At 38.5% G+C, this 13,601-nt stretch overlaps 1 protein-coding gene across 1 annotated transcript in view; it reads left to right on the forward strand.

The window, feature by feature from the left end:
• The first annotated feature begins 11,748 nt into the window (after nt 1-11,748).
• The window catches only part of LOC132851452 (neprilysin-like), a 40,116-nt gene continuing 38,263 nt past the window's right edge, over nt 11,749-13,601 (forward strand). The window contains exon 1 of the mRNA XM_060878348.1: nt 11,749-11,885. Within this exon, the coding sequence (XP_060734331.1) occupies nt 11,843-11,885 (43 nt within the window). The 5' untranslated portion in view covers nt 11,749-11,842. The remainder of the gene's footprint in view (nt 11,886-13,601) is intronic.

Below are 13,601 nucleotides of genomic sequence, written 5' to 3' on the forward strand. Positions count from 1 at the left end.
CCAAAGAAAAAGAAATGAATCAGATTTCAACATCAGACATTAAATCAGATTTCTCCTGCAGACCTAGTGCAATATCAGAGACAATTCTCTAATTGAATTAGATTCTCTAAATCAGAAACTCTAAGCTTTATTGCTTTAAGATTCAAGAATTAACACAGAAGCTTATTTGACTATCAGATGATTGTTTTTTTAAGGCTCGAGAAAATTAGTCAATCCTGTGTTTCACACATCGTCCCTTCACAAACTAGCCACTTTTCCTTCTCTGTTATTCGCTATTACTTACAGAAATACAATTCCTAACAAGCTTGAATTAATAGCAACTTTTCTCTCTCTCACTCACTCATTTTCTACCGCTTATCTGAACTACCTTGGGTCAAGGGGAGCCTGTGCCTATCTCAGGCATCATCGGGCATCAAGGCAGGATACACCCTGGACGAAGTGCCAAGGCGGAGGAGGGAATCGAACCCCCAACCCTGGAGGTGTGAGGTGAACGTGCTAACCACTAAGCCATCGTGCCCCCCTAATAGCAACTTTATTTTGACTAAATTCCTCCATACAGTATCTCCATATTTACAAACCCAAAGATTAGAACATCGGTACATTTCATATACAGACGAAAAATGTTCTACAACTCTAACTACAAAAAACCATAAACCTATTTTAAAATAAAGAATCTCTCTTAAGAAGGACAAACAGAGCACAATGGTTAAAAAACATTGATGTTCAAACCTCAAGTGTCATTACAGTAGATCATATGGACTGAAATCGGTTGGTGTGTGAGATTAAAGGCAAGAAATTACCAAGTTACATTTATCTCACATACAGAACTTATAATTATTTTTTATATCTTGTGAAAAAAAAAACACACTAAATGTATTGTATTGTGGTACAAATAAAATACATCTTCTTCTTTTTGTCCAATGGATATCCAATCTTTTGCACTACACTCGACTTATATTCCAGTGCAAAACACTCTTTTGCTTTGCAGAATTTTTTTTTGTGGTAGAGAGCTCACTGTTACGGCAGACGCGTCCTTTTTATCCAATTTTAGTCGTGTTTAATGATGTTTTCAATCCACAAATTGAGCCTCAACATGGCTCTATTTATCTTTCTCTTTGAGCTAACAAGAGTATAATAATAAAAAAATTAAAAAATGCAGCTTGTTACTGAGAATAGGTTCCAAATATGAAGCACTCAATAGAACCTTTTCACAGGCTACAAAGCCCTTTTTTTTTTATCTATATAGAAATTATATTTTTTAGGGTTTCCAAAAATGAATCACCTTTTAGAACCTTTACATTTCAATATAAAACCTTTTCACAATCTACACCTGACCTTATACTCATTCGTTCATTTGTCTTCTACCGCTTATCCGAACTACCTCGGGTCACGGGAGCCTGTGCCTATCTCAGCCGTCATCGGGCATCAAGGCAGGATACACCCTGGACGGAGTGCCAACCCATCACAGGGCACACACACACACACTCTCATTCACTCACGCAATCACACACTGTGGACAATTTTCCAGAGATGCCAATCAACCTACCATGCATGTCTTTGGACCGGGGAAGGTGTGAGGCGAACGTGCTAACCACTAAGCCACCGTGCCTTAAGGTTTTCAAAGCACCTCATATAACCCTTTAAAGAACCTTTTGTTCTATGATGGTATTTAAGTGTTGCATGCCTGTATAGAGGTTTTTATAATTTGTGTTTGAAGCCTAGGAACAGTGTTATATACTGTATGTGCATTTACAGTATGTATGAATAAATGTGTGTTTTATGACTAAGAAAAAAATTAGCACTGAAATTTTCCCAGGCCGTAGGTCTGTAAACGAACTGAGAACGACTGGGACCTCGGGGTTATAGAACCCATGGGACTCTAGACTAGAGTGTAGACAGGCAACGTACGCAGATGGATGTCTTATATATATAAATAATTTACGAGTCTCTGTTAATTCCATGCTCTGTTTTGTTTTAAAACAGACCTTAAAAAGCCACATGGTGTTTTTCCATGACACTTTGTACCCTACAGGTGGTTGATAAAAGTAGCTGTGAATATTCAGTGGATATGAAATATACAGCAAACATATGCTGTAAGTTCATGAGCCCTTCACCTTAGCCACCAAGACATCGCAATGGAGCTGTATATCCAAGGCTCGATTTATTAGCTCGATAAGGCTCGATTTATTAGCTTAAACCTTGTATCCCATTTAATTAATGAAAGATCTATAGACACTATAAAAAAGGAGCTAATTTTCCATTCATTTTACTTATGGCTTGTGCATGAACTGGCTGAATTCTTGAGACTGTTAACAAGGCATGGTGTTCTGTAACAGATCCAAGGTACAAGGTAGTCTGCAACAGATCCACTGGCAAATAAGGCATTCACACAGATAAAGACCATACTGAGAAATTAAGTAATTGTCTCCAAATGGCCTACCTGCATAGCTTAAGCCTAGTCTTAGACTAAACTACACTGTTTATGGTCATTTTGTATATTTTGTATTGGAAAGCAAATTTTAGACATGATGTGTGTTCAGGCCTTAAACAAGAGCATTGATAGCAATTTTAGGTAAACAAGTGTTCTCTCTCTCTCTCTCTCTCTCTCTCTCTCTCTCTCTCTCTTTCTTTGTTTTCTCCATCCGAAAAGATATTAAATCAGATTTCTCCAGCATGAGGAAACACACCTTGTACAATTCCATCCAGGCTACACTCTAAATCACAACCTCATATCCCTACTGCTTTATAGCCCATAGTGCCAGTGTGATAATGGACCTGCTATTACTCCAGCCATAAAAGCTGGATTTCATTTATCATACTATATCAAACTTTTATACGGTTGGTGTAAGTGCAAAAAAACAAAAAAAAAAAAACAAAAAACAAAAAGTAAACCAGAAAACAAAACAGGTGAGCAAAGTTCAAACACATCAATGTTACCATGAAACAGAAAATGAGTAGCGCCTTTTTGAACAACACATGCTGGGAGACTGAGAAGGTTTACAACAAAAGGAAATATGGCCCTAGACAGATCTAGTGTTCATGCGTATTATTATCAAGAGCGTTCGTGAGATATTGTTTTCGACACATTGTCAGTTTTGCATGACCTTATTTAGACTACGTGAAATCTGAAACATCTCTGAAGAGAAGAAAGAGTAACTCCTCAGAGAAATAAAATAAGTAGCTCAGCATTAAATCCTTTTCAATAAGGGTAACTAGATAACAAAGTGAAACATTGCAATGCTTCGTCCTTGTGAGAGTCATACACCGTGTCCAAACAGCAACCAGCATGTGATAAGGATCTGCTCTTACTGTCTTGATTAACTGTTGTTGGGTTTTTTTTTGTTTTTTTTTCAGAATTTTCTGTTTTTATGGTTTCGTTGTTTGAGTTTTCCGAATTGCGAATTGATTTAATACGTCTACATCGAGCCTGCTGTTGTAAAATACGAAGACGAAATGAATGTAGTTTTTGTTTGTTTTTTTTCCAGTTCCAGTTTTGAGAAATAATTCTAAATAATATTAGATGCTGCCCTGCGATGGGTTGGCACTCCGTCCAGGGTGTATCCTGCCTTGATGCCCGATGACGCCTGAGATAGGCACAGGCTCCCCGTATAAGCGGTAGAAAATTAATGAATGAATGAATATTAGATGCATCAAAACCTCAGTTTAAACATTTTTCTTAAATTAACAGTATTTGGCAGATTTCCTTATCATTTAACTGAACAGATGAGGGTTAAGGGCCTTTTCAGGGGCCCCAGGGAAGCAGCTTGGCAGTCATGGGTTTAGTAGTTAAACCATAGTATGGATGTCAGGTAAGGAAACTGTGCGAGATGAAATTGAAGATGAAACAATAAAATTCAGTTTATTACAATTTATTAAAATTCAGGCAGACAGATCCAAGCTCAAGTGGCTCAAGTGATTACCACTCTGGGTTTTTAATCAGAGTTCAAGCCCCACTACTGCCAAGCTGCCACTGTTGGGCCCTTGAGAATGGCCCATAATCCTCTCTGCTCCAGGGGTGCTGTATCATATCTGACCCTACGCTCTGAGCCCAACATCCAAAGTTGGGATATGCAAAGAAAGAATTTCACCTTGCTGTAATGTAAATGTGACAAAATAAAGTCTTCTAAAAAAATAAGGCATAATCAAGGTCAGGAACATTTACAGGTCGGGTCAGGTGATCAGCAAACAACAATCCAATGCAGAAATCGAGAAACACAAGATTACAACTGGCAATCAAATACAGTAACAAGGCTTGGTACCGACTGTTGATAAATACCACAGCGTGTATACTTTGTGTAAACAGAGTGACCGAGAGTCCTTATAAACAGCGGTGTAAATGAAGTGGGTGATTGAATACAGGAGTGTGCAATGACTATGTTGATGACTGTGAATGAGGAAGTGTGAGTGTGTGTGTGTGTGTAAGGAGATAAATTTGGGTTTGTGAATTTGGGTGACGTGACAACGCCCGTTTCCAGGGCTCTGTCACACATGAGTAGTGAGGAATTACAACGGAAATTGTGCTCATTGGTATTCAGATCTCAGACGTTACTATGGACTCAAGTGCTATTTAGGCAGCTGTGTGCATGAGGCAGAGTTTACTGAAAACAGACACATATCTCAGTTATTGAAAAATATCACATGTCGGTCATGTCTACTCAAGAACAATCAGCGCCAGTGGAGGTATCAGTTACACAGAAGTCTGATGGACCACTCCCTAATCAGCTTGAGCAGCCATGCAACTAGTTATTTAAGTTATCATATCTGAGTAAAGCAAACTGAAAGGATTATGGTGCATAAAAAAACAAAAACAAAAGTTTTATTTTATACTTTAAGAACAGTAACTGCAACACCTTATCTAGAAGTGCGTTTACAGGATTTGGCAGATGCCCTTATCCAGAGCAACTTACATTATATACACCCGAGCAAGTGATGGTTAAGGGCCTTGCTCAGGGGCAAAGCAGTGACAGCTTGGTGGACCTGGGATTTGAACTCACAACTTTCCATCTGGTAGTCTAACACCTTAACCACAAAGCTACCACCTCCCCATATGAGTCTGATCTCATGAAAACTTTGGAAGAAATTAAAAACTAAATGAGGGCAAGATGGTTGGATATCATTCAGTCATAAGAGAACGTTATTCAATCTTGTCGCATTCAAAAGCCTAAGCTTACGTGGAGTTTGAGTTGTGTGAATCGTTGCGTGCCTGAGAGCATGTGGCCTACATGAGCTTCGGTGAATTTATATCATTGTCATTTTTACGGGGATTGTGGGAATAGCAAACACAAATATTCCCTAGGACATAAGCTGTAACTCAAAGTGAGGGATCACAGAAATAGCACACAGTGTTCTAATTTCAAGGCATCCCAGAATATTTGAAGCTATCAAACCTCTGATCGTTCGGCATTTGATTTGTCTGTTTGTACTCTGTAAAAAGGATATTTTTTTCCCATTTCTAAACAGATCTGTTTGAGCAGGAACGAAAAACAAACAACACAAATCACAATGTTACCTTAACATTCATATCAGGAGAATTTTACCCTGTGGTTAGTGTAGCTCTTAATTGATGTTGGCTTGGCACTTATTTTCTGTAGTAATTTGACAGTGATAGAAAGCCACTCCAAATACTCTTCCTCTCAGCAACTGCAAGAACAGGAGCACATGCCAGTCTACTAATACCAAACAGATTGACAGGACACAGGCATAGAAAGAGTGCTCAGCTTCAGCCAAGTCTAAATGCTCCAGATCCCTAAAAGAATTCCGGCACAATTAGGGCACTCTGAATGGTTTGGTGTATCTGAGTTAGAGGAAAGAGTAAAGGAGAGCTGAGTTGAGTAGATAAAGTAGAGTATAGTATGGTAGTAGAGTAGAGTATATTAAAGTAGAGTATATTAGTGTAGTGAATTAGAGTTGAGTAGATAAAGCAGAGTAGAGTGTAGTAGTGGAGTACAGTATAGTAGTAAAGTGGAGTATAGTAAAATAGAGTATATGAGTAGAGTAGTGTAAAGTAGAGTAGTAAGAATAAAGTAAAGTAGTGTAGAACAGAATGAAGAAGGATATAGTATTATAGTAGAGTTGTAGAGTAGAGTAGAGTAAAGTAGGGTAGAGTTTAGTATAATAGTAGAGTACAGTAGAATAGAGTTAGGGTTAGGGTTAGCAGAATAAAGTAGTGTAGAATAGAGTACAGCAGAATAGAGTAGAGAAGAGCAGAATAGAATAGTGTAGAACACAGTATAGTAGAGCAGAATAAAGTAGTGTAGAATAGAGTAGAGCAGAATAAAGTAGTGTAAAATACAGTAGAGCAGAATAAAGTAGTGTAGAATAGAGTAGAGCAGAATAAAGTAGTGTAAAATACAGTAGAGCAGAATAAAGTAGTGTAGAATACAGGAGAGCAGAATAAAGTAGTGTAGAATAGAGTAGAGCAGAATAAAGTAGTGTAGAATACAGTAGAGCAGAATAAAGTAGTGTAGAATAAAGTACAGAAGAGGAGAGCAGAATAAAGTAGTGTAGAATAGAATGAAGAAGGATGTAGTATTATAGTAGAGTAGAGTTGTAGAGTAGAGTAAAGTAGGGTAGAGTTGAGTAGATAAAGTAGAGAATAGTATGGTAGTAGAGTAGAGTATATTAAAGTAGAGTATATTAGTGTAGTGAATTAGAGTTTGCCCTGCGATGGGTTGGCACTCCGTCCAGGGTGTATCCTGCCTTGATGCCCGATGACGCCTGAGATAGGCACAGGCTCCCCGTGACCCGAGGTAGTTCGGATAAGCGGTAGAAGATGAATGAATGAATGAATGAATGAATGAATGAATTAGAGTTGAGTAGATAAAGTAGAGTAGAGTGTAGTAGTGGAGTAGAGTATAGTAGTAAAGTGGAGTATAGTAAAATAGAGTATATGAGTAGAGTAAAGTAGGGTAGGGTTTAGTATAATAGTAGAGTTCAGTAGAATAGAGTTAGGGTTAGGGTTAGCCTTAGGGTTAGCATAATAAAGTAGTGTAGAATACAGTAGAGCAGAATAGAGTACAGCAGAATAGAGTACAGTATATTGGTGGACGTAGGAATCAAACTCACAACCTTCCGATTGGTAGCCCAGCACCTTAACCACTAGGCTACCACATCCCTTACCACAGAGAGTAGAATAAAGTAGTGTAGAACAGAGTACAATAGAGTATAGTAGAAAGAAAGTAGTGTAAAATAGAGTACAGAACAGTAGAGTAGAATAAAGTAGTGTAGAATTGAGTACAGTAGGCTATAGTAGTAAAGTATTAGAGTAGAGTAAAAAAGGGTAGAATATAGTAGAAGAGTAGAGTAGAGTAGAGTGAAGTACATTTACATTTACGACATTTGATAGAAGCCTTTATGCAGATTTTTTTTTTAATTTATTTTCTTATTTTTAAATACATAAATACATAAACACATAAATAAGCACTAGTTTCAGGAAGATGAAGGTTTTCACTTATCTTTTGAAGGCAGTCTGTGACTAAGCTGTTCGGATGTTTAGGGGAAGTTCATTTCACCACCTCAGTGCCAGAACAGAAAAGAGTCTTGATGTATACCTCCATCTGACCCTGAGAGATGGTGGGACCCGTGGAGCAGTGCTGGTAGATCTGAGGGAACGAGGTGCAGTGTGAGGAGTGATAAGAGCTTTGAGGTAAGACTGTGAAAATAAAAATGTCTGAATCTTTCTGATGTTGTAGGGCAAAGGAGGGAATAGTATTAAAAGAGTGTATTGAAAATTGGAGTAGAGCATATCTGAGCGTAATAATAGAGTAGAGTAAAGAAGAGTAGAGTAGAATAAAGTAAAGTAGTGTATAATAGATTAAAACATGCTATAGTAGTAGAGTAGAGTAATAAAGTAGAATAAAGTAAAGTATTGTAGAATGTAGTAGGAGAGTACAGTAGAGCAGAATTTAGTATAGTAGTGAAGTCGAGCAGGGTACAGTAAAAAGTAAAGAGGATAATATAAAAGTAAAGTAGAGTAAAGTAGAATAGAGCAAAATAGACTTAGTGGCTTAGTGGTTAGCACGTTTGCCTCACACATCCAGGGTTGGGGGTTCGATTCCCACCTCCGCCTTGTGTGTGTGGAGTTTGCATGTTCTCCCCGTGCCTCGGGGGTTTCCTCCGGGTACTCCGGTTTCCTCCCTCGGTCCAAAGAAATGCATGGTAGGTTGATTGGCATCTCTGGAAAATTGACTGTAGTGTGTGATTGCGTGAGTGAATGAGTGTGTGTGTGTGTGTGTGTGTGTGAGTGTGCCCTGCGATGGGTTGGCACTCCGTCCAGGGTGTATCCTGCCTTGATGCCCGATGACGCCTGAGATAGTTCGGATAAGCGGTAGAAAATGAATGAGTGAGAGAGTGAGAGTAATGTAGGGTATAGAAATAGAGTAGGATAAAGTAGAGTAGAATAGTAGTGTAGAATAGAGTAATGTAGGGTATAGAAATAGAGTAGTAGAGTAGAATACAGTAAAGTAGAGAAGAGTATTAGAGTAGAACAGAATAGAGTAATGTAGGGTATAGAAATAGAGTAGTAAAGTAAAATAAAGTAGAGTAGAGAAGTGTAGAATAGAGTAAAGTAAAGTATAGACATAGAATAGATTAAAGTAGAGTAGAGTAGAGAATACTTTAATAATCCACAAGAGGAAATTTGATGTCACAATGGCCACAACACAAGAGCAACAGGAATGACTGGGACTTAACACTGGAGCATCATATGGCAAAATAAACACACAAAAAACAAACCACAAATGAAAAAGAATGAGTAAATATACAGGAGTCTCCAAGTTCTTCACAGACTGAGTTTGAGATTTCTGTAGAAATTATTATTACACATCGGCAGTGTGTAAAAATATACATAATGAAAATTATAAATAAAGTGGCAGTGTGTGTGCAAGTGACAGTAAGGAGAAAACTGCAAATCAATATACAGTAGTCTTCAGTACTGGAAGGACAGGAAGTGAGATTGGATTAATCTATTCTCAAATACATCAATTCTACACTGAAGTGAAGTGCGACGTCTTCCACCTCACCCCACTGTTGCTGAGGTTTTTCCTATTAGAGCGAACCTCCAAATGTTTTTCAACATGGGAAGAGAGACAAGAAATCTGAACTGAAGTGAGAAGAGAGCCCTCATGTCCTCATGGCTGCTTTAACCTGTGGCATGTCGCTGACTTTGCACGTTTAAGTCCTATAATTGTCTCTACCTTCCGCTAGACCCAGCAATCACTCCAAACAGACTCCAAATAAACAAAGCATGTTACATACTCGTACAGTATGAGATCATTAATATAGTCTTCATAATTTATCACCTGATATCAGACACAATGGCTGCATGTTGTACGGGACTGTAACAATAAAAACCTGGAAGAATAAAAAAGTAAAAAAGTGAACTTAATTTCTGTAGTCGTTGGTTACAGAATCTGACAAAAACGTCCAGGTTTTTATGAGAAATAATGGCAGAATTCACACAAAATATATATGCAACAAACAAGGAAGGAAGTGCTAGTTGAAATGTTTCATGACTAAGTAGGTCTTCAACCATCGTTTGAAAATAGCCAGTGACTCATCTGTCCGAACCCCTAGGGGAAGTTCATTCCACCAACTTGGTGCCAGAACAGAAAAGAGTCTTGTAGTATACTTACCTCTTACCCTGAGAGATGGTGGAATCAGTCGAGCAGTGCTGGTAGATCTGAGGGTGCGAGGTGCAGTGCGAGGAGTGATGAGGGCTTTGAGGTACAGTAGCTGGTCTGTTTTTGGCTTTGTAGGCAAACATCAGTGTATTGAATCTGATGCGTGCAGCTACCGGAAGCCAGTGGAGGGAGATCAGCAGGGTGGTGTGCGAGAACTTAGGCAGGTTGAAAACAATAAATTTGTTCAAACAAAACAACTCAATTCAATTTATTTGTAAAGCACTTTTAATAATTCAGATTGTCTTAGAGATGCTTTACATTAGTATAGACGCAGAAAAATTAAGTTACTTTATATCACATTCTAACCCTCTAACATTCTAGCTCTAAAACAATTTCATTTCCAGCAGACACACTTATCCAGAGCGACTTAATTTATCTCAATTTTTTTTATACAACTGAGGGTTAAGGGCCTTGCTCAGGGGCCCAACAGTGGCAGCTTGGTGGACCTGGGATCAAACTCACAACCTTCCGATTGGTAGCCCAACACCTTAACCACTAGGCTACCACATATTCACATACCACGTTTCATATTCATCATACTACAATATAGTAGACTTAATATTTTTTCTACACATCTTTAATGAATGGTATTTATCTTTGTAATATGTTATTGTTACTATGGTAACAAATTACACAGGGTCTTATATGGCAGGAACTTCACATTATCTAGTCTCCAGTGTCAGTAATAAATGACATTCTTGTTTCTTTCTGGTTTCTCTGTAACATGACATTAATAACCTGAGAAGAGACACGAAGTGCATTAGTAAATGCAAAATGTAAATCATTGGGAAATTGTTGTTGTGTAAGAAGATAAAAAAAAAAAAACTGTTATAACACTGATGTTCTTAATATAATGAAGATTATGATATCTTGACATTTTGAGATAATAAATTATAACAATGAGAATATGGTTTAAAGATGAGATATTGAGTCAAAGTAATAATAATAATAATAATAATAATAATAATAATAATAATACAACTGAATAGTTATCAAAATTAGAATCTAAAATAAATACAAATATAAAATCAAGACCTTAGTTTATAACAATAACATAATATATTGAAGTAATACGATATCAAATTTAATGAGATGTTCATAATCAGAAATGGAATAAAATAGCAAGCTATTGGGTCGGAATAACAAGCTATTATGATAAAATGATGGCTCTCTTGCAACAAAGGAGTTGTTTATTGTGAATCATGATATATTTGAGCTGAAATAAGTCCACACCCTTTTAAAGTAATGTCATATTAAGTGGAAATAAGGAGATATTGAGCAACACAGACTGCATCATATCATGACATACTGGTTAAAAGTCACACTAATAACATCATATCCTGGAATAATGAGATATTTGCTTAAAATAATGAAAGAATCTTGAAACACATGGTATGTTAATAACAAAATAACAGGATTATTTTAAAGTAATATTTTTTTAATAAAATAATGAGTTGTTAAGCGGAAACGACACAGAACTTGCAGAAAGGCAATAAATAAGACTGAGATAGAGCTGTGTATGCGAATATGCAGAGAGAGAGAGTGTGTGTGTGTGTGTGTGTGTGTGTGAGAGAGAGAGAGAGAGAGAGAGAGAGAGAGAGAGAGAGAGAGAGAGAGAGAGAGAAAGAGAGAGAGAGAGAATCAGAGAGAGACAGAGAGAGAAAGAGATACACACACAGAGAGAGAGAGAGAGAGAGAGAGAGAGAGAGAGAGAGAGAGAGAGAGAGAGAATCAGAGAGAGACAGAGAGAGAGAGAGAGAGAGAGAGAGAGAGAGAATCAGAGAGAGACAGAGAGAGAAAGAGATACAGAGAGAGAGAATCAGAGAGAGAGAGAGAGAGAGAGAGAGAGAGAGAGGTGTGTGTGCTCCACCTCAGTGCATGTTGAGAGCCACAGCTCAGCTCATTGCGCTCTTCTGATCTCACAGCGGCGGCTTGCAGGAGGACGCACCGATGCGCACTGCTACAAGTTGAGCTCTAGCAATGTGCGTGTAGCAGGACACGGTGTGATCGTGAAGCTGCAAGGACGGAATCGTGTAGAGGAGAAACCCTGACTACCTGACGCGTGTGTGTGTGTGTGAAGCTGAGCTCCTGCGCTCGTGCATCTCCCGGATCCGCTCCGTCGCGCTTTCTCGCGGATTTGATGGACGTTTGATCAGGAGGTGATGCCCATTTATGTCATCGATCGCAAATTTCCAGACACACCTGGTAAGTGTCACTGCATGCACGAGTTTCTGTTGCAGTTAAACTTGAGGGTTTGTATCTTCTGGAGCAATTAAAGCAGCTGGATTTGGTCCATAATGATCTTCTGCGTCTGGTTTTTTTACTTTTAAACACTTCGCTTAGGGTTCCACAGCCCCCCCCCACCCCCCCCACACACACACACACACACACACACACACACACACACACACAGACAGACACAGGGGGCACTTTTTACGTACACTACACGTGTTGTTGTTTAATGATTACCGGATGTTCATTTTTCTCATCTCTTTCTGATTTGATTTTTCTCACGTGAATCCTTCACGTTCTCGTTTCACGTGGCGTGATATCACGTGTCAAGGTGCGAGATGGTTAAATGAACATCCTAAGGTTATTGAACACGTTGCTTGCGTCATCCTTCGATAATAAGAATAATAATAAGGCCAACAAACAAACAAACAAACCGTGACATTAAATTTGACGTTTGAGATATAAATATAGCTACTGACTGATATAACATGATGCAGCATGATGATGAGTCCATATAGAGGAGCATAAATAGCAGTGTGATGAGTGTAGAAAAAAAACAAGAAACAACAAAGACAAAACAAACAAACAAAAACATGATCAATTATTTTGAAATCATTTCCATAATATTGATTTAAAGACCTGTTAGTGTGTGTGTGTGCCTGTGTGTGAGTGTGTGTGAGTGTGTGAGTGTGTGTGAATGTGTGTGTGTGTAAGTGTGAGTGTGTGTGTGAGTGTGTGTGAATGTGTGTGTGAGTGTGTGTGTGTGTGTGTGTGTGTGTGTGTGTAAGTGTGTGTGTAAGTGTGTCTGTGTGTGAGTGTGTGTGAATGTGTGTGAGTGTGTGTGTGAGTGTGTGAGTGTGTGAGTGTGTGTGAATGTGTGTGTGTGTAAGTGTGAGTGTGTGTGTGAGTGTGTGTGAATGTGTGTGTGAGTGTGTGTGTGTGTGTGTGTGTGTGTGTAAGTGTGTGTGTAAGTGTGTCTGTGTGTGAGTGTGTGTGAATGTGTGTGAGTGTGTGTGTGAGTGTGTGTGAGTGTGTGTCAATGTGTGTGAATGTGTGTGAGTGTGTGAATGTGTGTGAGTTTGTGTGAATGTGTGTGTGTGAGTGTGTGTGTGTAAGTGTGTGTGAGTGTGTGTGAGTGTGTGTGAGAGAAGAGTGATTTGAAGATGCACACATGTACTGTATGACGTCACACTTCACTGCATGCATGTGGGTGAGTGTGTAAATTAATTCATACCATGATGTGTTTCATGGGATAGAAAGATGCACGTATGTGCGTGTGTGTGTGTGTGTGTGTGTGTGTGTGTGTGTGTGTGAGTATGTGTGTGGAGGGGGTTTACATGGTTACACATTTGCTTCATGGCGAAGTCTGTGTGTGAGAGCATGAGGGAGACTTTGTACATAGCTATACTGTGTGTGTGTGTTTGTGTGTGTAAGTGGTCCTTACAGTGTTGAGACATTTTTACACATGAATAAGTTCGTTTCCTAGAGATTATTTCCTAGAATAAGATTTTCCCCCCCCCACAGGATTCATTGACTTTCATAAATAATCTGTAAACACAAATTTTATGTCCATGTGATTTATTTTTTTTTTTTTACACAGTTCATTTGTTTTATTTTTCCACACGATGTTTTTCTTTAAGCACTGAAAAACCAACACGGGCACAACCCAGAAACCAACAAGACCTTTAA

Source organism: Tachysurus vachellii, chromosome 9 (assembly GCF_030014155.1).
Source record: "Tachysurus vachellii isolate PV-2020 chromosome 9, HZAU_Pvac_v1, whole genome shotgun sequence".
Lineage (NCBI taxonomy): Eukaryota > Metazoa > Chordata > Actinopteri > Siluriformes > Bagridae > Tachysurus > Tachysurus vachellii.